Source organism: Alosa sapidissima, chromosome 15, assembly GCF_018492685.1.
Source record: "Alosa sapidissima isolate fAloSap1 chromosome 15, fAloSap1.pri, whole genome shotgun sequence".
NCBI lineage: Eukaryota > Metazoa > Chordata > Actinopteri > Clupeiformes > Clupeidae > Alosa > Alosa sapidissima.
Genome location: NC_055971.1, coordinates 24,155,825 through 24,181,635, shown reverse-complemented (window position 1 = coordinate 24,181,635; position 25,811 = coordinate 24,155,825). Strand labels below are relative to the sequence as shown.

The window sequence follows — 25,811 nt, the reverse complement described above, 5'->3', positions numbered from 1 at the left end:
ACGATGAAACACACTGCTGAGTGCTAGAGCGAGACGCGCTGAACCATAGGCTCCTCTCTCCGACACCGGGAGGGGCGTGCGCCCCCCCCCTCCCCGCTGACGCAGCTGTCACTCAACTGCACTAGCCTACACGAACACACACACACACACACACACTCTCTCTCTCTATCTCTTACCCTCTCTCACACACTCTCTCTCCCCCCTCTCTCTCACACTCACACACTCAAATGATAAAAGTCTGGTCTCAGCATGCCATCTACTGGGCATACTAGGAACTTAAGGAATTCTTGTAGGCATTAGGCTATTTAGCAAATGAAGAAATCATACATCTGCTGTATAGCCTACCATTAACATTTTACTAAAACGGATGCATGTTGTTCTTAATTAGCAATATATAGTCTCAGATGAGAGACAGCAGGTAAAACGAAAATATTACTTTTTCACTGTGTTCACGATTGTTTCTACCTATCCTGCCCAATTGAAGATTAAGCAGTTAGTTTAGTCCACCCTCTGACGTCAAAAACCATTTTTTTCCATCACCCTCCACAGACTTTGTCTTAAGTTCGCCAATATGTTTGCACAAATGATCTTTAGACCAAGCCTCACAATTGTATTTGATTGACTAATTTGCAAAAGCATATTTGTCCGTCACAGCCAACATGTAGAGAAAACAAATGTTGGTTTATTTCTTTTATTTGTTTTTTTTATTAATATGAAAACATTTCATTAATTGTTTATATTTTTATTACTGATATTGTTGTTATTGTCACTTAGGCTAATTAGTACAGTAGCCTATTATTAATATTATATTACACGACGCAGCAGCTCCAACCGCTGAAGAGCTCGTAGTTTGAACATCAGCCACAACCTTCCGCTTCACAGATGTCCCCCGCAGTTTGGCCTCCGTCTCATGAATCGTATCGTCCGTCTCTTGGAGATCAGGCTGAGCTTGGCAGATCAGGACCAGTACCCAGACACTTTGCCAAATCTCCTCAGCGTCATTTACATTATCAAAGGCCAGATTCATATTCATGACACCAGCCAACACTGCCCCTGAAAGGTACATTTAAACAAACATCAAACAAACAAACAAACACACACTTCTTTAAAACAAACAAACAAACAAACAAACAATCATTGGCAAATCCAGGGCTCACTTGGAAAAGAGACTTCCTCTGTAAAGAGGAGTCGTAAGACCTCAGCTGTGTTTTCAAGTCCCCCAACTCTCTTTCGCCCTGCTTTCTCTGCTTTACTAAATCCTTCTGCTCGGCCGTAAGTTGATCAGCAGCCTCATCCTGGCATTGAAGCTCTTTACTGGCTACCTGCTCTGACTCCCCCATCTGCAGCTTCATGTTCTCAATGTGTTTTTTGATATTGTCAACGGCCTCGTATTTAGGAGGGACTCTGTCCGCATTAGTGTGGAGGATTTTATGACATTGTTGAAGGAGCAGAGAGTAGGGGAGCGCGGGGCACAAAGTAACGCGGGGTTAAATGTAATGTATCTTTTTCCCTATTTGCAGGGGGTTGATCGAGGCATGCTATTGGTCAGTTAATCACACTACTATGAGACGGTGTTCCACAAATTTCCAGTCAGTATGGACGTGTTTCCACGTAGATCTGCAGCAAACGCCTTTTGAAGACATCAACGTAAATGTCTAGGTACTTGTCTTTCCATTACTGAGTTGTGGGTGCAGCTCACTGACTCCAATCTTGTATCGTCTTAATAACCGTCTTGTAGGCTAAAAATGAACACCATTTTGAAACATGTAGCCAACTCATAGCAGAAGCTAGCTTATCTTATAACAAACGTGACCCAGCGGGGTTAATTGTAACGCGCTGTTACAACTAAGCCACTCATACTGTATAATGATGTTGCAATACAAAAATATGCGCGTATTAGTGTTAGTTTAGTTCGTTTTTGTGATGTTTTGCATTTTGCCTCATGTGTTTTCAGGTTTGAGGGCTTTTCTTGGCAGGATTGACCTTGGTTAGACTCTTTAGCTTCCATTGGCGCATATTTCTCATGTTATTTCTCCGTATAGAAAATAAAGTCAATTTTCGACACACGTCTGTTGTTAGTTCATGACTTATGTATCATAAATAGTCAGATCCTATTCTATCATACACATTCAGATACATTTATTAAATTAATTTAATTAAAAACAGCCTTTGGGATGAGTGTTACAACTAACCCCGCATATGGGGCAGGTTGTAACATTTCACCTATCGCCACTCGGTGGAATTGTAAAAGAACAGTAGCTCCTACAAACAAACTTCCAGTGCATATGTGTAACAGAGATATGTATGTTGCTTGTTAAAAAGTATAACTAGTGAAACTCAAATGATTTTAGAATTATTTAGCCATAACCAAAAAGTGTTACTTTGTGCCCTGCGCTCCCCTAGGTCTACTCTTCAGGGGCCCAATTACAGCCCGGGCCACTTCCCTTAACTCCTACTGTTGCAGCCCTTCAGATCTATGAGTGCAGATAGAAAAAGGTTAGAATAGACCATATGTTTGGAAGGCTCTTAAGCCAACTCATTTATTTCCGGTGGAGCGTCAGCTGTGTTGTAACGCCATCTTCTGTTGTATTCTGCTCCTTATCTTCATTCTGACACTGAATATCTTGTTTGCCCAATAATAACAATTTTGACACATGCATCCTTCTACATCGTAACGTGCTGATTCACTAGGTGCAACACCCAACCGGGTTCGTGTACAATATACAGTAATTATATTAACATTAGCGGCGGCTACAACACACCTGGCTCCACTGGAAATAAATGAGCTAGCTTAAGAGCTCTCTGTGCATATGGACCTCTGAATTGACCAATTAGATCACAGATTAGCTGAGTGAAGCCCGCTGCTAAATAATAAAATTATCCAGTATTTTCGAAGTAGGTATATAGCTCTTATTGTGATACAATATTAGGTTCATACACCACTGGATTGTGTTTGGAGCAACAGGGTCCAGTTTCCCAAGCCTTCAAGATTCCGCAGTCACAGAACTGTAGACACGAAACAGGTGATGAGCTTCAATGAAATCTTTGCTGCCATACATGTGCTTTTGTGCAGGCCAACTACATATGATTTTTTATAACTATTAGAAGCTGAACCCTAAGGCCCATGCTACACCGGGTCTGTAAGTGGAGCACTCAAACAATATCGGATTTTTGGTTGATTTGACCATCAGTTAACTTTGAAACAGGCACTTTACTTTGGATAGACAATAGAAATACATCATAGGAGTGATTACTTGTATGCTGGGCATACTGTATACAACTTTCTTACTCTTTTATTTATATACTACTGGGCTGTTGTGACAAGTAAATTTCCCAGCTGTGGGATCAATAAAGTCTTATCTTATATTATCTTATTAATGTTAAAAAAATCTAGACTGGAGTAACTCAACATTTGACAACTACGATATGTTTAGTGTTCTAAAGACGTCAAATAGCCTGTTATAGTTACCAAATCGATAGCCAAGGAGCCAGTAGATCTCCTGCAACACAATCACATGGGTGGTTTGGTGTAAATTCGGTCCTTTATCTACCTACACCTGGGACAGTAACCACCTCTTTTTGCCCAGCGGCTCTGGGTTTAGATATACAAGAGTGGTGATGTGTGCTGTGCACAATGGTGTTGTCCTAGTTCTGTTCACATCCTGTCATCATCACCATACTCCTCCCTAACCCAGGAGGGTAGCGTCTGTCTGGACCACTTCCCAACGTCCTGGTGGGGGACTAAGTGGAACTCTATGAGTGAGAAATTGTACCCGAGACCACAGTTTCAGGGTGAGCATATAACGGTGTGTGATCCTCACCTACACTTTGTCTCACACTGGACACAGTCCCAGATGAATGAGCCATCTCTGAAACGGCCCCAGAAGTCACAATGGAAACAGTGGGCATGTTCCCATGCTTGTTTGGGAGAGGTCACACAAACATGCAGGGATGCAAACAGCACGCCTTTTGGCGGATGCCGCCTTTTTCACGGCTGTCTGGGGGACTTGTGTGAATCGTGCAGATCCGACGAGTTTTTCTTTGGGGGGGGGTTAAAGTGTCTGATTATAATTTCATCAAAGTTAATTCTGTATTAAAATGACTACATAAACACATAGCCTACCGTTACAGTCCATGAAACATAGGAAGTGTAAGACAACCCTAAATCAAAAAGCTGCGCACGTAAAAATCCCATTTGCTGCGCACCATTATCCTACTGCTACGGGGCTGCACTTCACTGCACTCACTGCAAGGATTTAACGTTACATCTATCAGTCCGGGATCCAGTAATTTTGTGTCACGCCTGGTCTTTTTTGCAAGAAAGGTAAGGTTAACCATATTTGATGTCTTCTAATCACATAATTTCTACCATTTGCATTGTGTAATGTTTAGGTTGTCCTAATGTGTCATTACAGTCTTTACAATAACTATGCCAGGTTAGTGCTAGGTAGCACACTAGCGCTACATTTTACATGACTAGCAAAAATACAGCTGGATTTTTTTTTTAACCTTGTTTGTTGCGTCAGTCAGTTTAGTTCAGTTCCGGACAGACTAGCAGTATTTTGTCCTGTAATATTTTAGTAGCAGCCTAACGTTATATCCAACTCTACCCCCTTTCCAACGTGTAGCCTAATGGTAACGTACTTGTTTAGACTAGCAGCTTGTTGACGTCTAGTAGCCTATTGAGCCGCTGGTCTAGGCTTTTTCGCAAATGCAACCCGAAGTGACAAGTGACGAACTGACTTATTTTCAATGACACCTACCACATAAGGGCGAGAAACTGATGTGTGGGCTTATCCTAACAGACAGACCGCACTACTGTTGATACATTTTAACTGTACATTTTCGTGCAGAAGAACGTTATTTTGGGGCGCATTGAGAAAGGGGGCAAAGTGAAGTGAACTATTTTGCACTCTGTTATGATACTGTCAGGTCTAGGGTCACACTATGGCTAATATATGCAACTTTTCATTTGCAGAATGAGAGAATTTGATGAGAGTGAGGCACTAACAGTTAAGAAAGTGGATGAGGGTTGTAAAACAAATTGGAACTGGTCTTGGTTACAGGTTGAAACGGAGATTGAGGTCAAGACAGCCAAACACAAATTCAAAATGTCAGACTTTTTCAAAAAAATTTAAAAAAAAAGGGACATGCCAAATGTACTTTCTGCATGAAAGAGATTAATTATGCTAACAAGGGAGTGCATGCTCTGTTGAATCACTGCCAGAGTGCTATACACACAGAGAGAGTGGCTACCATCATATCTACCTAGTGTGGCCCAGCTCCTCTGTCAAGACAAGCCAGCTACCAGCAGACAGAATAAGGGAAGGAACTGGGACAGTGTATTTTCATATAAAGAACATTTTTGTGTGAATAGGGTGAGCCCTGGATGGCAGAGGTGGTAGCAAAATGTAATTATATGATATTTCCTGTGGGGGTGTGGGCTTCGATAATCTCACTCCTTTTTGACCATACCTCTGTTTGCATCCCTGAACATGTCAGTTTCTCCAGGTACAGGAGCAAAGCGTCCCTCTGAAGAGGCTCCAGTGCGATCTGAATGCACTTTGAGAAAACCATTGGTGCAAAAGTAAAGCCAAACGGTAGAACTTTGAACTGAAAATTCTTTCCTATGAATGAAAAATAAAGGAACCACTTGTACTCTGTAGCAATAGGAATGTCCTCTATGGTCTATGGTCACAAACCAGTCTTGGCTTTTCACCACTTGCAGCTCATCTGGTGTGCGCGACATTCAAAAAGAGGTGCTTTTAGAACCTGATTCAAATGTTTTAAATCCAAAATTGGCCTGAACCCATCAGTCTTGGGAACTACAGCATAAATTGAAAAGAAATCCCCCAGATGAACCACAGAGTTGACCATCTCAATGTCACATTTGTGTTATAACATTTGAACTTCTCTGTAGGCTTCTGCCTGCCTTTACTAATTGCTAATGAGCATATGTCTCACCTCTCAGTGCATTGGGGGCTGCAGGAGAGGGTCATTGGTTGGATGTTATCAGACGCCATTGAATTAATAATTACAGTATGAATGAACAAAAAAACAAATGTTCAGCTTGTTCAAAATCACTGTATTTTATTTGTATCGCAGTGAATTTACACACCACATATACCACATATAGCATTTTAATTTTGCAATATATATATTTGCAAAAATATATATTGCTCATGTCTGAGTCACCTGCCCTTTAACATCAACCATCCAGCCAGGGGCGCTGCTAGAAAATTTGGGCTCTATGCAAGACCCCCCCCCCCCCCCCCCCCCCACCACCACCACCACCACCACCACCCCCATATATAATATGTCCCCCTGTCAGTGCTGGGCCCTTAGAATCATTAGAATCATCTATACCCACCATCCCGGCGCCCCTGCTTTCAGGTCCTGTATCAAGAATGGGTCAACCCTCTTTAAAACCTCAAAGAACACCTGTTGGGCTGTGGGTCCTTTATTCTGTATCATGGTGAGCAGAGCATAGTTCTGTTGTGTGCTGGTAGATTTGCTTGTCACCAGTTCCCGCTCATGGTCATTCAGAACCTGCCTCTGCTGGAGTAGGATCAGGATGGGCTGGAGAGTGGGAAGACGAGTTTCTAGAGCTGCCTTGTTCTTGAAGAAAAAGTTCTGTCCTGGATTTTTATGCAATGAAGGTGCAGACACTGAAATAAAGACACTTCAGTTCAGTTAATTAAAATGACTGATGGCATTATAAGAAATGATATCATCAGGTTTGTTAAAGTGAAACTTGAAAGATAACCACACACTAGGCTAATGCTCAAAAGCTACCCCTTGGGGAGGGCTCATCCACATCCATCAGGCTTGGTTCACGCCGTGTCTTCTTCTGGGGAGGAGCATCAGGTTCCTTACCGCCCACCTTAGCTGTGCTGGAGGACTCAGCTTTTCTCTTATTTGGAGGAGTTGATGGCAGGAGTCTGTTGGAGGGAGGGGAAAAGAGAGAGTGTGTAAGTGTGGGGAGAGCAGGGGTAATAAACAGAGCCGGACAGTAATGGAGTACATTTACTTGAGTACAGTACTTGAGTACAATTTTGAGGGATCTGTACTTTACTCGAGTATCATTTTGGGGAGTATTCATGACTTTACTCAAGTACATTTGAGAGGCAAATACTGTACTCTTTACTCCGCTACATTTCTATCCATAACCGTGAGTACCCGTTACTTCTTCTTAAAAAAAAAAGGAAAAAAGAAAAATCTCGAAAACCCTCAATTTGTTGTTTCCCTCTCAAACGTGATTGGATTGTGCAGGCGCCACTGATTGGGACAGCCTATCAGCAAGAACCTTCAGCTTTCCGCCAAAGTCAACTCCATGGTCAGATTTAGATAAGAGACGAAACAATGGATGAAGACACTGCAGGTTACTGGATGCTGTGAATGTGCCAACCCGTGGCCCCACCTCGCCAGACTATTTCAATTTGCTGAACAAGTTAATGATAGTTTTTGCTTCAAGTGTTTTAATTACAAAATAGTGTTTTGTATTTGAAATACGTATTTGAAATACATGTATTAGAAATATTGCCCATCCCTGGCAACATGGTAAAAAGATGAAAATGACTTGATTTTACTTTCAATTCCTTTTACATTCTCCACATTAACCTTTTTCATAACTCCATGTAGGATGTTTCTGTACATAAATGTAAGCACTGTGGCAGTAGTAATGCAATATGTAGAAAATGTACTCTGATACTCAAGTGCTTTTAAAAACAAGTACTTCAGTACTTTTACTTAAGTAGACATCTGACTGTACTTTTACTTGTACTTGAGTAAAATTTAGCAAGGGGTATCTGTAGTTTTACTCAAGTAATGAAGTATACTCTGTGTACTCTGTACTCTGTAATAAAACATAGGACCTGTTAATCACTTCTATTTGCTTATGTCACATAGGCGCCAGTTTCTGCATGAAAACAAATCTATGGTGGGAGAAAGTTTGGAAAGGTGCTGTGAGCAAAGGGAGTAGTGGCTTAATGCTGTGTACCTGACTGTATTTCTAACCAACGAGCATTAAAAGCATTTTAGTTCACTGTTTGTTTTATCAGAGAGCTAATAAGGATGAAAACTATTTCATCTTACGTGATACCAGAGGTGCAAGGGCTCACAAGGCCCTGAAACTCAAGCCTCTGTGTAAAGTCGCTACTATATGCTCTCCACCCCCGATATCTGAATAGTGCCCCTCAGTCAAATAACATGGGTTATGTTATGTGATATGTCTTAATTGAGCCCCTTAATTATATATCATGGGTTATATTATTCACCCCTGATACCTGAATAGGGCCCCTCAGTCAAATAACACAGGTCATGCTATGTGTGATAATCATGCTTTGTAATTGGCATCTTTTTTTACAGCAAGATGGCTTAAATCTGTTCATAGTTATGTTATATTTGTAAATCTAAATCTGTCCATTTCCTTCCACAAAACTTGCCAGAAATCATAATTTATGGGGTTATTTTTCAAACAGGGGGCATGTCCCTGGACCTCACTAGCCTAGCTGATTATACATTTCCTGAGGTTGATTGGGCCCTTTTGATGTCTCTGCCCAGGGACCCAGTGACTCGTATTCCGTCCATATACATCAATAGCTTTTTGCGTGGGGTTGGGGCCCCATGTTGTGAGCATGCCATTCCTTTTTACAAAATTCATACAATAATGAGCAAATTCAGTGCTTCTGTGTGTCTTTGTGTGTGTGTGTGTGTGTGTGTGTGTGTGTGTGTGTGTGTATGTGTGTGTGCAAATACAGAAGCTTACTTATTAATCTTCCAGCCTCTCTTTTTGTCAAGCTTGTAAGCCGTGAGAACAAGGTCCGGGAAGAGCTTCATCACGTTGATTTTTTCCATTACATCTGGCCTAAAACACACACACACACACACACACACACACACATTTACTTTACAAAAAGCGACTAGTAAAACAGTTCAAGGAGAAAAAAAAAGCAAAACAAATCACCATACTGTGTGCATGCGTGTCTTTCTCTCTGTGTGTGTGTGTGTGTGTGCATATGTCCGTCCGTGTGCATTGGTGTGTGAATGTGTGTTTGGGTATGTAGTATCCATGAATGCTAACGCTAACGTACTCTTCGGAAGGCGGGAGAATCCAGCAGTTGCGTATGAAGCGAAGTAGACATAGCAGGGTCTCTGGATAGGACTCTTCCTTTTTCCCTTTCCCCTTCTTTCCTTTCGGCTCTTTTGTATTGGTCTGCACAAGCTTCAACCATTTATTCTTGATGTGTTCATCTGTCACATGGTCCAGCTGGGAACACACAAACACACATGCACACTGTAATCTTTAGCATAGGTCTGCAAAGCATTCATATCATCAGGTTCATGGTCTAGCTGGAAAATCACACACACACATTGTAACCATTTATTTATGTCCACATGGAGAAAAGTTGTGCAGGAACACAAATATTAAAGATGCAATATACAGTATTTAATGACCTTGGTCTCAAAAGCCTCCTTAACGCTAGAATCAAAGCTGCAGCCTACCACCAAAATGAACACCTTGCTGGACTCCTCATTGATTACCACAACACATGGTGTATTAGCAAGCAGGTATAGGAAAGCATAAGAATTACTATTGTAATGCTAAAACATGGATGATTTTACACGAGAATGTTTGTACATTCTTACTAAAGGTGGAAAATTACTTTGTAAGCATAGCAGGCATTTAAGATGTGACCATGTTTCAGTAATATGTTCTGCAGTGTGATACAAACAATGAGGGACCTGAGTTGTGGGACATACTGTAGATATGAGTTGTGGGACAGATATAGAGCTGGTAAGTCCCGCCCATCCACTAAACCCCCATAGTGGACCTCTAGATTGAAAAATCGTCAATGCAAGTGAATGTGAGAAAATAATTATTTTCTGGTCCCGTTTGAATTGTGCCATGAATGTGAACATATGTTTGTGAATTTTTAATATAATTTTTCATGTTACGAGTTTGACAGTATATTATATGATTCTTCGGCTATCAGTTGTGGAAAAGACATAACGAGAAAGACTATGTCGTTCTATTTGATGGTGTATTGGCCCTGACTAAGTTTGTGTGATATATAAACCACAATCCTTGTTGATACAAGTACCAATGTTCGTCTAGAAAGTTTTTATTCACATCAGGTGCATCTCAAAACAATTAGATTATCATGAAAAAGTCCATTGCCCTGCACAGACTGACAGATTAAAGGCTCAGGAAACCATAGCCAGAGTTTTGACTTAACTAGACTATTAGAGCTCATCTCAGGTCGACATTTCTGTATCATAAATTCTTTATTGTAATATTTTGAAATTCTGGATTTTTCCATGAGCTGTAAACCGTAATCATTAAGATTAGAATAATCAAGACTAAAACAAAAAAAGGCTTGACATATTTCCATGTATGTGTAATGAATCTAGATTATATGAAAGTTTCACTTTTTGAAATAAAGTTTAGCCTGGAAATCCAGACCCGGATATCTAGAGAGATTCTGGCTATGAGTAATGAAAAAACTCGAGGGGCGGCACCAAGCATGCTTCACTAGAGGGAAGAGGAGAGATAGACTTCTCTGCATAGTCTGTCTGTTTCTCCACCTTCTCCATATTTGTGTACTGACTGTCCACTGGCCTACTGTTTTACTGTTTACATGCTATATTAGCACATGCTTAACCCCTCCCTCCCACAGTCTGGATTGTGGCCGTACTTAATACTTAACCAATGGCTGTAACCCCATTACTTCAACCTATTCTTGCACTGATATAGTTATAGTATAAGTATGTATACTCTTTTGATCCCGTGATGGAAATTTGGTCTCTGCATTTATCCCAATTTGGGAATTAGTGAAACACACTCAGCAAGGTGTAGCACACACTAATCCCGGCGCCGTGAGCTGCCTGCTACAACAGCGGTGCTCGGGAAGGGGTTAGGTGCCTTGCTCAAGGTGCCTACTGGTCGGGGTTCGAACCGGCAACCCTCCGGTTACAAGTCCGAAGTGCTAACCAGTAGGCCACGGCTGCCCCATATATATTACTTAATATTACTTTGTCTACATTATTCTCTCCATATTTATTTTATGCTGGCCTCTAGACTTTATTATTGCACTGTTGCACTGTTGGACTTACTTATTTGCACCATCACCATGACACTCTCATAGAGCACCTTACCATGCATACAGAATAACAGGCTCAGTCCCTGCCCTGTCACTGCAAGCGCCTCATGCTTGATCATCATTAAGCACACTATGTTGATATTTGATTTAGTTTTATTTTTTAATATATTTAGTATTTTAGTATTTTAGTATTTTTTTTTATCTTCTACTGTCTCTATTGTGCAGTGGTGTTTTTTATATTTATATACTTATATTACTTTTTCTGATGTAAGTGCATGTTGTGTGTGATGTCTGTATGCTACTGAGACCTTGAATTTCCCCTTGGGAACAATAAAGTATCTATCTATCTATCTATCTATCTATCTATCTATTTGCAAATATCACTGCACACAATTTGGTAACACTACGACCAATGTTTACTGACTGATTCCGGACTTTGCAGTGCTGTCGTCATCTGTTTAGCTCGCCTCTGGCCCACCTACACTGATGTGATTGGTGCAGCTCAGCTCCAAGGGCATGGGTAATGAGCATCATTACTGATTGCCAGAGTGACTTGCTGAGCAAATTCAAATTGTGCTCTCGTGAGAACTCTGGATTTTCAGGGTAGAAAAAGTTAACTTTTCCATGATATTCTAATTTGTTGAGACGATCCTGTATGTTGCTTGGAGATCACTGGCTCTGGTGATTTTAGAACTTTCCAGCATCTTCCAAATAAATATATAGGCAAACCTGTGTCTTTGTGTGTGTGTGTGTGTGTGTGTGTGTGTGTGTGTGTGTGACAGAGAGAGAGTGGGAGAAAGAGAGAGAAACAGATGACAGACGGAGAGAGCGTCATGTACTCACCCGAGTTTTCCATGTGGAAAAGCTTTTCTTATCCACTTCCAGTTCGTTGAGAACTTCCTCTAACTTAACTTTCTCTTCCTCATCTATACCGGACTCGTCATAGTTTTTTACCTCTGGGACATTCCCCACCTGTATCAGGAAACTCTCTTTGCTAGCACAGAAAGAAGACTTGTGAGTGTAAGAACCAAAAACTTGAACATAATAATTAACTAGATGTCAATGAGACCATATAAATGAACTGCAACAGTAAGTTTCTGAAATGACAGTAATTATTATTTTCAGTGATATTTCAAATTCATATTTTAATTAGTCCATGAACTCCACAGGACACTGCAATATTTTGTGGCTCGTTTCGTTGTCTTTGTCTTTGTACTTGTACTCTGCACAATGACAATAAAGTAGAATCTAATATAAAATCGAATCATTCCAATCAAATACAAATTACAAAATATCATTTTGCATTTTGTATTCATAGTTTGAATACATGTATCAGAAATACTGCCCATTCCTGTATAGTACCTGCTCTTATCCCAGAAGTAGGGATGGCTGAGAACTTCTGTGATCTGTGGCCTCGCATCTGGATTAACATTGAGCATGCTCTCAAGCAAATCCTTGGCTTCTTCATCATCATTAAGGTACTGAAGTTGGTAGTCACCAATATAAATGTTGCTTATACACCGGATGTCATCGCCAAAGGGATGTTTTCCACCTGAGAGAATGTAGTAGACCAGCATTCCAGCTACCTGTAAGCAAGAAGACTTAAAAACACAAACCTGGACCCAAGGGGAGTGAAGACATGCATTCCTGAGTATTTATTGCAATAGAAGAGAATGTACTTCTATGCTAGATCTGTATATCTGTGGTCTGTATGTATCTACAATGTGTGTGTGTGTGTGTGTGTGTGTGTGTGTGTGTGTGTGTGTGTGTGCATGCATATGAGACACAGAGAAAGAAATTAAGTGAATGTCTGGACCTGCGTGTTGAGATGATGACATACCTGTATATCAGCGCTTCGCTTGTACCGAATGCCCTGGTCTCCTGGTGGGTTCCTGACTATTTCTGTGGCCTCCCAGTAATCTGTTCCAACTCTGCCTGTCACCCTTGTAGTCTGGCCCGGCTCTAAGGTGCGACTTATCCCAAAGTCAGCAAACCTCACCCCATCATCAGCATCTGTAAAGGGTCATTATTAATTGTGTTGGGTGTAAGATAGGAACAAGACTTGCGTCACGCTTGGCGCCACGATGAGCCGAGTGTAAGATAGGGCCCTAACACAATCACAACCACTCTGATCCCTGCCCCTTAAATGTTGAAAAACAAGCAGCTTACCAATTAAAATGTTTTGAGGCTTGATGTCTCGATGGATTAATTTAGCTTTTGGATGCTCATGAATGTCTTTCAGACCCTCAAGGAACTCTTTCACTATTCGTTTCCTCTCTGGCTCTGCTGGTTGTTTTTTTATGTATTCCTCCAGGTTGTAGTCACACAACTGCATGGCGATGTAGCCAATGTCACCCTCATCTTCAGAGTCCACATACTGTACAACGTGAAGACTGTTAAACCTGTATCCCTGTAAAACTTTCAGCTCATCTTGGAACTTCTTGTAGTTGGATATGAGCATCTTCTTTATGGCGACCTCCGTGCCATCCTTCTTGAGTCCCAAGAGGACTTCAGTCTGTCCCATCAGAGCAATCCGGAATCTCTCGTCATTAGGGACAAATGTCAGGCCCCCCACTCTCCTCACCTTACTGTCCTCCATGTTAGAAAGCTCTTCCATTTGTTCACGCCATTTTTTGCTACATGGGATCCATTTCCTACGTCCAGTTGGGGATGTATTGTTGGAAGACATTAGGGTTGAGGATGTGGAAGCAGAGGACAGTCTGTTACCTGATGTAAAGAACACACAAGATGTAACCTGACAGAAATGGCACACCAAATATAAGACTTAGTATCCCACATAGTCAAATGGGCAGAAATATATTAAAGTCTGACATCATGTACAGTACATCTTAACTTCACTAAGAATATATACATTATGTATATTATATAATTGTGTTATTGAGATTTATCACTTAGAATAAAAGCATCTGTGAAATAACTGTCTATGGTTTTAGCCATAGATGATACCATTTGGAATTATTGAAGCGTAACATCCACACCTGCTTCAGAACTTCCGAGTCCCAGAGTGTGGATGTCCTGGGTCACTCCAGTTCCTGCTCCACTGTGAGAATAAAACAGAGAAAGAGCAGGTTTTTATTGTCCCTTGTTTTAGCAATAGTTTACACATTGGAGGGACAAAATAATTTGACCATGGTTGGGGTAATTTCCCATCACTGTCTGATTTGCATTGACAGCTAAAGGTATCTGATTGTCATAATCTTACCTCAACCTGATTGGCCATGACAATCGTGCCTCACTATCTTATTGGTTATGGTACTCACACCTCACATTCACACCTCTAATTGGGCATGGCAGTCTCACCTCACTGTCTGATTGGCAACACCAGTAGAGAAGTCTGCTGATATCTGCTGAAGCTGTTGTGTCGGGTCCCGGCGGCCCAAAGACTTCAAGATGTGCTGTGTTATCGTCATACGACCTTCTACCTCATAACGGTCCATCATCATTCGCACTATGTCAGTCGTGTCTGCTTTCTCCAGTCGGCCCCAGGGAATTGGTGTAAAGCCATCCAGGGTTTGCTCTCCCAGGTAATGCTTGAACCTTTTAAACTCTGATTCAGACAACTCATCCAGAAGTCTGTAGATGTCTTCAGTGTCGCCCATGTTTTCTGCGATTAGATGCAAAAAACAACACAAACATCATCACCATCACCATCAATCATGACCACAGTCCCTTGTTTTACTCCAGTTGAACCTGAGGTGAGTTTAAATTCAAACTCATATGCTTGCTAATGTTTGTGAACAGGTTTCTGTTTGCCTTGAGTTCTCAGTGAACGTTTGCGATCACTCGCAAACAGTCTAAGTAGGTAGTTCCCAGCGAACATACTGTACAGTGGAGATGGAGGTGAGCTGGACAAAGTGTTACCATGTCACCAATGGAATGTTTACACCAAATCGGTCAAATTTAACAGAGAACTATTTGCCCAATTTGAACACACCTCTTCACTACCCTTAAGCCTTCGGCCAGAATAGGGTATTGTCAATGTCAGAGTTTGCTGCTGTATTGACATAACCATCTGGAGGCCTATAGACAGGTGCTGTGGTACTGTAGGTGTGTTACGGTTGCCAACAGGTACAGTGTTGTGCATTTAACAAGCCTCACCTCCATGCACCTATAAGGATGTGCTATAACATCCTGAGTAGCAGATAGGAATCTTTGTCATTCACAAATGTAGAACTGAATGCAACGGAGCTTGATAAAAGTTTGCTGGCATGTTTGGCCACGTTTGGGTCATGTTGCACTGTGAGGGCTTTGCTTTACTTTTCATGGTGTATTCCGTCCCACCCTGAACCACAGAACTACATAATACGCCTAGACAGCTTGTGGGAACAACATGTGTTTATCTCTATTCCCCACACAACCATGGCCATGGCAGTTGAAAACAAATATTCAAAATAATTTCTTCTAGAAAATGCCACCTAAACATAAAAAGTAGTTGTTTGTAAACCATGTAACTTACCTTAGAAATCTTGGGTGTTAGTCCGTAGTAGCAGTAGGTCTTAGTGGTAGTTTTGTAGAGAACAAAGAGCGGCGCTGAAATGCACATCAGCCAGAGGCACAGGGAAAGTACAGGAAGTTAAAAAAGTAGGAAGTCAGTATGTTTCTCCCGCGTATTTCCAAACATGGAAGGCTCTTCCACAAGCACGCAGGCGCGTACAAATGTGTAAACACACACACAGACATGCGGAGTATAAGGAGAGATGGGGGGAGGTTACAGTAGAAGGGAGGGAAAGAGAGGTTAAACCTAGAAAAAAAGATAGAGACATTGAGAGAGGGGAGACAAAGAAAGATATAGATGGTACTAAAGGAGAAAAAAATGGACAGAGAGAGACAAAGAGAGACTAAGCCAAGAGAAAATTAAAAAATAAAGAAAAAACACAGAAAGGTTAAAATCTACTGGAAAGAGTAGGAAAAGTGTGTGTAAGGTCATCTCTCTCTCTCTCTCTCTCTCTCTGTGTGTTCAATATTCAATTAACGATTAATATTGATATTATAGGTTTCTTAGATATGCTTTGCTGCTCAGCTTGTGCCCAGTTTTGATTTTATATTGTCGTTTTTTTTTTTCTTTTTCAGTTTTACCTTTATTGTCAAAGGACAGTTAGAGATTGACAGGAAGTGAGTGAGAGAGAGAGATTGGAATTGGTTAGACAAGTAACAACACATGCTGATCACACCACACTTTGTACATTCCTTTAATACTTAATTGCTTTTGTTTTTGTTAAATAACTAAACTGTCTGTCTGGAATTTCTCTGAGAATACTGAAGGTAGGGGTGAGCTACCTCTGGCATGTTTAGTTTTGTCCTTGGTTAAAATTAAAATATACTGTATGTTTTTTGTGCACAAAAGTGTTTTTGAATAAATTTATATATAAACATAAACACAAACAAACGTGAATTCCTGCGCAATCCCTGACTGCATCTTTAACTCTGTTGTATGTTAGTGTGTACTAACGCAGTAGTTTTCAAAGTGGGGGCTGGCGAGGGGGTGCCAGGGGGGCCTCAGCAAGTTGGAAAGAAAAATAAAAGCAACAAATAAATACATTTGAAAATGTTTAAATATACCCATTACTATGAGGGTTGTTATACAATGCTATTATAATAATTTGTCGCATATCTGAACATTATTTTCCATGATAATAACTGGGAATAATAGTAGAGTGATAGCTCTCATATAGCAGAAAGCCCCAAATGTAATTTTACACACTGTATGCTCCATCACAAAGTGCTTGTGGCTAAAATAATTATTAGGATTAGCTTAATGTATTTTTAAATTTGCCGTAGTATTGTCGATGGGTTTAATAACACATCAAGGGGTCCTTGGCCAGAACCTAGTGGTATTTGGGAACCCCTGTACTAACGCATACACGTTGCTCGTTCTCTTCCATCCCAGTGGAGTAAGCAATACGGCCCGGTCATGACTGTGCATCTGGGACCCTGGTGCATTGTGGTTCTGAGCGGGTACAAGGCGGTGAAAGAGGCGCTGGTGGACCAGGCAGATGAGTTCACAGATAGACCGCCAGTGCCGTTCTTTGACAGAGTGCAAAGGGGATATGGTGAGATCATACAGTAGCATGATTACCCCCCCTTTATATTGTGAAATGAATGAATGAATAAATGAATGAATTAGCTTAATTAATGAATGAATGCCCTAAATATTTTCACATTATGCAATGCTGTTTATGTACACTGTAGAGGGACCCATTTAATGTTTGCTTACTGTACGTACCCCTCATTATATCATTAATTTCTGTCGTACATACTGTAAAAAATTAAGAAAGGAGTGTTCAACAATGATTTTGTTCAGGTCTGGCAATCAGTAACGGTGAGCGCTGGCGCCAGCTGAGACGCTTCACACTGAGCACGCTCAGAGACTTTGGGATGGGCCGCAAGAGGATGGAGCAGTGGACTCTGGAGGAGAGCCGACACCTGCTGGAGAGCCTGAGAGAAACCAAGTGTGAGTGTGTGTGTGTGTGTGTGTGTGTGTGTGTGAGTGTGAGTGTGTGTGTGTGTGTGTGTGTGTGTGTGTGTGTGTGTGTGTGTGTGTTTGTGAGTGTGTGTTTGTGTGTGTGTATCCATGCATTTGTGATTTTTTTTTTTGCATTGTTACATAAGAGAGTGGCAAGTGGACAGCATTTGCATTTGCTAAAAGTTCATTGCTGCACGCCTTTAGAATCAGCACTTCAGTCACTTGAACTCTCCCCCCAGCGACTCCGTTCAACCCAACATTCTTCCTGAGCCACGCCACGGCTAACGTGATCTGTGCGCTTGTGTTCGGGGAGCGCTTCAGCTACGACGATGTCAACTTCCTGCGTCTACTGCAAATTATGCAGGCCGAACGACGCCTTGAGAGCAGTCCCTGGGGGCAGGTAGATAGATAGACTTCAATTTTGTACTAGCATGCAAGCAAGATTTGGTTTTGCAGAAGTCGCAGCCATTGTGAAAGCCTTTTGTTATTCTTACATTCTTGTCCCAGATGAGTTTTAAAAAGGCTTTAAAAAGGTTGGGGGGTATTACTGATGTATCAGAAAATGTTCAATCTCAGAAAAGTCAGCAGCCCACATCCTCAACATGTCTACTTTCCTCTCACACAACCTGCACAGCTGTACAACTTCTTTCCCAAGCTGATGGATCACCTCCCTGGGCCCCATCACACGGTCTTCAACCAGTTGGAGGAGCTTAAAGCCTTTATTACTGAGAAGATCCACCAGCATGAGGAGACTCTGAACCCAGACAACCCTCGAGACTACATCGACTGTTTCCTCATCCGAATCAACCAGGTCAGCTTCTAAGAACAAGTTGTCAGGGTATTTTTGACAGATATGTTGTTATTCTGGAGATTGTACAGTACATGCTAAAATAGATTGAACTTAATTTGAATGATTTTAAAGTGCAAAGCCTGTCAACATGCCAAGTGTCTCAAGCATGATCTACTGTATAGCTCAGAGCTGACTCGTCAATGTTTTTGCTCTCTGTGTGAAATTAGCAAATTGATTTTGTCTTTTGATTTTTTTATATTTTTGGGCTTTTTATGCCTTTAATTAGAAAGGACAGTGGAGAACGACAGGGAGCGAGAGTCGGGGCGGGAATCAAACCCGGGTCGCCGGCGTACGATGCAGGTGCCCCAGCCAGTTGCGCCACAGCTGGGGCTTTGTCTTTTTTTGGTTCAATTTTAGACCTCTTTTCCAATTATTCAAACTTGGGTCCATTATTATCTTTATGGTTATGGTATTTAGCAGACACATTTATCCAAAATGAGCTAAATATTAATCCAAAATAGACATTTACAGTTCTCATCTCTAGGTAGTCTCCCACATGTCTCAGTACCATAAAGGTATGCTGCAGTGAGTAAGGCAGCTGTGTTTCACTAATCATTACAGTACACACATTTCTAACATTTTGCTTTTGTCTATTTACCCATATACCAAGCCTAGGCCAAAAATGAAATACAAAGAGTTTGAGATTATATAAAAAAAGAAATAGCCTAAATATTAAGAACTAGTAGATTTTTTTTCCCACCGACTCATGTTAATGGGCTTGCCTGCTAATAGGAGAAGGACCTGGCTGAATCTGAATTTATCTATGAAAACATGACAGCTACAGTCCTGGATCTCTTCATGGCTGGAACAGATTCCACCAGCTCCACCATCCGATACGCCTTCATGTTGCTTATAAAGCACCCAGATATTCAAGGTGGGAAAATGCACTTATTGCACTTGTATGCAAACACACACACACACACACACAGAGAGAGAGAGAGAGAGAGGTAGATAGAGGGAAAGACACACACACACACACAAACAAAGATATTATGAATACACACACATGTGTGAATGTATGCATCCAAGTTGAAGCAACACTATGCGGCTCTTGTACCTGAAAATAAACTTCAAACTAATTTTGATATATCCCCATCAGCGTCACTTTTCAACGAGTAGGGCAGTCTCATAGGCTTTCATTACTACCGCAGTACTTTGAAAATTGCAGAGCACATGCAGAAGGAGATTGAGTCAGTGCTTGGCCAACACAGAGCTCCACAAATGGAGGACAGGAAGTCCCTCCCGTACACCGACGCTGTTATCCATGAAGTTCAGCGCTACATGGACTTTGCACCCCTCAGTGTCCCCCACTATGCCACCAAGAACATCTCATTCAGAGACTACAACATTCCCAAGGTGGGTCGGCTCCTCAGTAGTACTTATTCATTTTATTTTGTATTATTGTATGATTATTATGTTGTTAAATCAACATTTAGTTAAGCTGTAACCATTAAATGATCAGTATTCTAATTGGACAATTGCACATGTGAGACAACAAAATCAGTCATCTTTGTAGGTCAATACATGACATTGAAAAAATCTGAAGGTTACACTTTACTTGACAGTATTGACATAAGAGTGATATGACACTGTCATGAACGTGTCATAAACAAGTCATAAATGTTTATGACATTATGCCAAAGAGTATAGTAACTTCCATACTCTTTTATTATGCTTCTGTTACTTTTTGACATTCAGTGATGAGTTAGGGTTAGGGTTAAAGGTTAGGATTAGGGACCGTTAGTTATTTATAAACGGGGTCACCGGAGGGATTTTGAGTGCTTCAATCAAAAGTTGCATGACCCTACCCTGCCTGCAAGAAAATTTTCAACGACCCTCCAGCAGTCTTTTCAAAAAAGACATGACCCTCTCCGGCCAATCGTCATTCTTCTGCCCACGCTATAGAGCGCTATGAAAAACACATCGACTTAATCAATCGTTCTAAACTCACCCTCTGCTTTCTGATCTTACACATCACACTTCACCAAGATGGTGGCCATTTCAGTAGATTTACTTACTAACATTGTTGTGGAAACACAATAAGCATGGAAACTAAATGCACACTTCCTGCAACTGCATTAGCCTACTTGAAATAATTTACTCCTCTAGTAAGTATTCACATGAAATAAAACAATAAATCATTGAGACCATTCAACAAAGCACACTGGGTAATAACAAATTCAACACATGAACTTGTTGCTATGGACTCGTCTCTAGGCTTCCTTCCTCTAGGCTTTGGCTTCCCAAAGCTGAACATTATCCAAAACTCAATTTCTCAGACAAGCGTCAATTTGGGAGCTTGCTACACTCCTTCCTTCTCAAATGACTTGAAAAGACCGTTTGCACAATTTCACAAATAATCACAGGAACCGAAAAATACCTAACATGCCAACTTTTTCCGGGTTTAGGCCTATCATTTTAACTTTTCCCCGCTGTCTTGCCGTTTTAATATTTTCCCGTAGAATATCCCATATTACTGTAATACTCTCATAACATTAGTCCTGCATTCTGGCCTGTCTCTGTGTTGTCCTGTTGTTACCCCTTGCCCTTCCAGAGAAACAAATGTATTCAAATCATCGTTTTGCTTGCTTGAATGCGAACTCATGAGTGATGTTAACCTACAGTAGGCCTATTTAAGTTAACAACGTGGTTGTTGTGAGAGCACGATTCATTGGCGCTTGCAGTGTTCGGCCGTAGGCTATGTCTACGTGCGCACCTGCCAGGCTAAGAGCCAAAGAAATCCCCCTGTATATTCACTCCAAGTTGGCCTACCATAACTTACCAACTCTAGCCTACACTGTAGACCATAAACTGGCTATTTATATGACCAATGTATTTGTATTCTGTATTCTGCTTTATGAAGCAGAATTACGCACTGCTACTTGGAACGTAACACATTTTTGTTGGCAGGAGAGAGAATGACAGCGATTAACAAATTGCATTTGTTGCTGGTTACCAATAAATAGGGCCTACTATATATTTTTTTGCAAACAACAAAAACAGAAAGGATGGAGACAGCAAAGCTAGAGATGGGCAGGAACAAGGTCAATTGGTAGAAATGCTTGTCAAAACGTTAGGAGCTGGATGTGTGGATGAATGAAGCACAAGTATGCTTTATAAGCATGCACACTGTTTAAAGTTAGGCTATGCTACACTGTAAACTACAAGTAAACCAAAGTTAGCTTTTTTAGGGCTGGATAAAGTTGACCAAATGGATATAGGCTGTTAAGCGTGAATAAAGTAGGCTACTTTGTTGCTCCAACCCTTCCAACGTTAATGGGGACGGATGTTTTCCGTATTTTGCGTGAGAAATCTCCCTTATTTTCATTGTTCAATGTTGACAGAGCTATGGAATGAAAGAGAACGTTATATGGCGACAGAAATCAATAATCAAACAAGCCACTTTGAATTGTTGCTGTTTTCATTAATACAAAAGATGGGTGACCCCCCCTCCTAGACAAAAAAAAAAATAGGTGACCCTCCCCTCAACAAAGAATAAAAAGACATGACCCTCCCCTATTTTCCTCCGGTGACCCCGTTTATAAATAACGAACGGTCCCTTAGGGTTAGGGTTCATGTGTCATGACAGTGTCATGTCACTCTTATGATTGATACTGTCAAGTAAAGTGTTACCAATCTGAATCCTTCCTCAATCATAGCCTCTGACCTCTTTGTAGGGCACAATGATCATTCCCATGCTACACTCTGTGCTCCGTGATGAGGACCAATGGGAGGACGCCTGGGCCTTTAATCCTGTGAACTTCCTGAACCAAAATGGCAACTTTAAGAAGAACCCAGCCTTCCTTCCCTTCTCTGCAGGTAGGAAGAGCATATGCAACTCAGTAATAATCTTCTGCATCTGCAAATACTCTTCAAAGCTTCAAAATCTGCAAAGACTTTCTCTTAAAGAGATGTGCATGGTGAACCTTGGTTTGGTACACGTAAACCATTTTTGATCCGTATGAATGGCTGCTTTTAGCTTCATTTTCTCTAATAGGCTACAGCCATACAAAGCAACATCTCCTAACAGGATGCTCATGACTTTTGGCCTCACAGCTGCACTTTCAAACAGTCAGTTTAATGTTAATCTACATGTTACAGCAGCAGAACTTTCATAGTTAGCCTAGCCTAGCATGCTACAGATGTTTGAAGAGAGAGGAAATAACAATGAAATAACAAGTCTTGAATTGGTGAAAAATGAAAAGTGAGTTCTATACAATACATTTCTGGCCTTTTTGGTAAATATGGAGTAATATGTGCTTTCTAAAATCAACTAAGAAATGTATTTGCTACAGTTTAGTATATTAAAGGTGCAGTCAGCGATTGTGCAGGAAGTTGCATTTGTATATGTTTGTATTTAAATTTATTAGCAGATGCTTTTATTCAAAACAAAGTACACTATATTTTAACCAAGGACCAAACGAAACATACCCGAGAGGTAGCTCATCCCTCCCTTTAGTATTCCTACTAGTGGGCATGGGAATGGCATAAGAATGGGAATGGGCAATGGGTGTGTAGGAGCACTGACTGCACCTTTAACCAACACAGTTTAAAATGTGCATTTCTAATAATAACCTGTCACTTTCCAATTGACTACCCTCTTCACTTGATTCTATATGAGTAGTATTGCTGCACTAACATGCCCTAGTCACACTGTGATTGTTCCCTTTTTTGTAAGTCGCTTTGGATAAAAGCATCAGCTACATCACTAAATGTAAATGCAAATTCAAATGATCACATGCAACATAACATAATGGACAAAATGTAACAAAAGTGAAGGGGTCTGAATGCAGAACATACAGAATGCACTGCATGTATGATAAGACAGTGACTCATTATGGTATTATAGTATGGCATTATAGTAAATGTACAAAGAAAAGACAACATCCTCAAAAATGTTTGTGTTGCAACACAGGTAACAGGTAAATGTGTTTGTGTCTCAGGTAAGCGGGCGTGTGTGGGAGAGTCACTAGCGCGGATGGAGCTCCTGCTCTTCCTGGTGTCCATAGTGCAGCATTTCCACCTCAGCACCCCTGGAGGACCGTCCAGTCTGGACATAAAGCCTGAGCTCAGCAGCTTTGTCAAAGTCCCTGCTCAGTACCAGCTCGTTGTCACCCCCCGCTGATTGACATTGGTACTGCATGTCTAAAAGAAAGTTTCAGTGATCTCCACTGAAACTGAGCTTTTTTTAGTGTAAGACTAAGCCTAATCTACATACAGGAAACTGGCCCATAATCTAACCCCTAACATGTCACCACACTATAACGAACTCTAGAAATACATTCACAATACATTTAACAAACATTGCATAATGCTTAGGCCTACATCTGACTCATACACTGAAATACTTCAATAATGACATTATATTAAAGGACATCAGTTGGATTTGTTGTTCTGGCTCCTGTGCATGTTGTGTTTTTATGCATTTGATGACAATTTATAAGTCCCAGTCATGTAAAGATATACTGTACATAATGGTACACATGGTATGTTGAGTGCATAGAAATATTGGGGGGGGGGGGGGGGGGGTTGTTTATGCCTTCAAAGTTCATATCAGTATAATGACGCATTTAAGACAATAGTGACTTGGGAAGCCAAAGTAAGTTCCAATTTCGAAAAATGTGTTCACTTAATCAACTCAGAAAACAATAAAGATGTTAACAGCGAGATCTGTCTTCTCACCTGAATGGCCTTTGAAGTATGTTAACCTTACATTAGTCTCCCTGTTACTGTGAACCATGTCAAATGCTGATAGCATGTGCTTAGCATGTAATTTCATGACTTGTCACTGTCATAATTGATGACTGACTAAATTTAGTCGTGTTAGACTGTACAATATATGATTAGACCTTATCAAAGGCTATCCAATATGCCACACAGCTTTTTGAGCAGGCCATGGTTCTGTCCAAACTGGACTATTACATATTTAGCTGGCCTATCTGCTGGGTAGTAAGACCATTGCAGATTGAAAATGTAGCGGCAGGTCTGGTCTTTAATCAGTCAAAGGAAACATGTTGCCCCTGGATGTGTAGTTAGTACCCGTAATTTCCCAACTATTAGCCGCGACTTATACATTGATTTTGCAAAATGTCTTTAGCTATGAGGTTAATACATGGGGGCAGTTACTATGGTATTAATATGGTTTTGTTTCTTTTTAGCTTACATAAAACACTGTCCTGCGGCTTTTGTACAATGCGGCTATTACACAGGAAATTACTGTAGAATGATTAACCAATTTATTTTTGTTGTAGAGATCGTTTTTGGATTTTCAAAAAATCTTTAAAGACTCATCCGTTTACCTTGTATCTAACTAAATAATTTTACTCAGTCATTTGTAGTGTACATGTTCATGGTTATTGTTATTATGACGATTTGCTATTGTTAGTAGCATCTTTTAATGTAGGCTATTATGACAACTTTAAACTATTATTTTTTTAATGATGATGTTTGTTGTTATAATTATAAATTGTTGTGGACCAAAGCATGTTTCAAATGTATATACCTACCCTCCTATTGTCATGATTTGAGGAGTGTGTGGTAGGAGGAGGCTTCAGTTTCTTATATCTTTTTTAGTGTTTGGCCCAACGTATGAGACATCAAGGAAGGATACAAGGAAGAAAAAGGCCGCACTTTGCATACCAACGTGTGTATTGCACAGGCACGTTTCGGCTTAACTTTAGCGCCTTCCTCAGTGTGCTCCCAAATTATTTGAGGAGTAACCTGAGGAGTGTCATTACACTTTTGACCATGTGGGGTCCTCAGCCTCCTTGTCTATGTTTCTAGTCACATTGTAGTTTTATGGTTTTACCTGTGCCTGCCTGGCATGACAGTTTATTTGTTTCTGAGTTATTTTTATTGTATCTATTTTTTGCTGTTATTTGACCTACATATTGCTTGTTTGGATCATGCTTTTTTTCCTACAAGATTTCAGACTGGTCTGTCTCTCTTTACTGCCTGCTAGATTTTTTACCTTTGTGGAGTTTGCTCACCACAGACTCAGTTTGATGCAGATCACATGTGCCACTACCATCCCAATATCCCCTAAAGTCCCTTGGCTTTCAACCTCAAATAAAGCTGATGATCTCAACCTCACATAATCCTCAGCGTTTCACAAAGCATGTGTCAGGTTCACCAGAGAATCAAACCCAGGTCTCCAGTGTGAGATCTATCCTCTTCTCCACTATAATTACCCTAGCCTATAGTTAGCCTACAGTAAGCATCTAGTTAGCATATAGTTAGCCTATAGTAAGCATATTAAGCCTATGTGCAGAGACTGGAGTCATAATCTGGAGTGGATCACAAAATGGGGAAACTTCAATGGAAAAAAAAACACAAGGTAGAGGTCAAAATCCAAAAGGCACTAAACCCATTTCTG

At 40.8% G+C, this 25,811-nt stretch overlaps 2 protein-coding genes across 8 annotated transcripts; one reads left to right on the top strand and one right to left on the bottom strand.

Annotated features, from left to right (window-relative positions):
* Window positions 1-6,299: 6,299 nt before the first annotated feature.
* On the bottom strand, window positions 6,300-15,691 carry LOC121684565 (serine/threonine-protein kinase/endoribonuclease IRE2-like). Of its 7 annotated transcripts, XM_042064619.1 has the most exons (12): window positions 15,580-15,691; window positions 14,424-14,727; window positions 14,102-14,163; window positions 13,272-13,829; window positions 12,943-13,115; window positions 12,465-12,688; window positions 11,946-12,096; window positions 9,093-9,268; window positions 8,768-8,866; window positions 6,796-6,941; window positions 6,390-6,668; window positions 6,319-6,347 (listed from the first exon to the last, which is right to left on the bottom strand). In XM_042064619.1, exons 2-12 carry the CDS (start codon window positions 14,720-14,722, stop codon window positions 6,328-6,330), a joined length of 2,187 nt encoding a protein of 728 aa, XP_041920553.1. In that variant the 5' UTR covers window positions 14,723-14,727; window positions 15,580-15,691; the 3' UTR covers window positions 6,319-6,327. The 7 variants fall into 7 exon arrangements, with proteins under 7 accessions (XP_041920551.1, XP_041920552.1, XP_041920554.1 ...); XM_042064617.1 differs by having other exon boundaries at window positions 6,300-6,668; XM_042064618.1 differs by having other exon boundaries at window positions 6,300-6,668; window positions 6,799-6,941.
* Window positions 15,692-16,986: 1,295 nt separating this feature from the next.
* On the top strand, window positions 16,987-24,029 carry LOC121683465 (cytochrome P450 2C15-like; the record flags this gene model as incomplete). The annotated part of the gene is made up of 8 exons (XM_042063098.1): window positions 16,987-17,173; window positions 17,425-17,574; window positions 17,826-17,986; window positions 18,221-18,397; window positions 19,169-19,310; window positions 19,605-19,792; window positions 22,114-22,255; window positions 23,380-24,029. Coding segments are annotated over 8 exons (1,329 nt in total), but the record flags the coding sequence as incomplete, so codon positions are not given.
* Window positions 24,030-25,811: the final 1,782 nt, after the last annotated feature.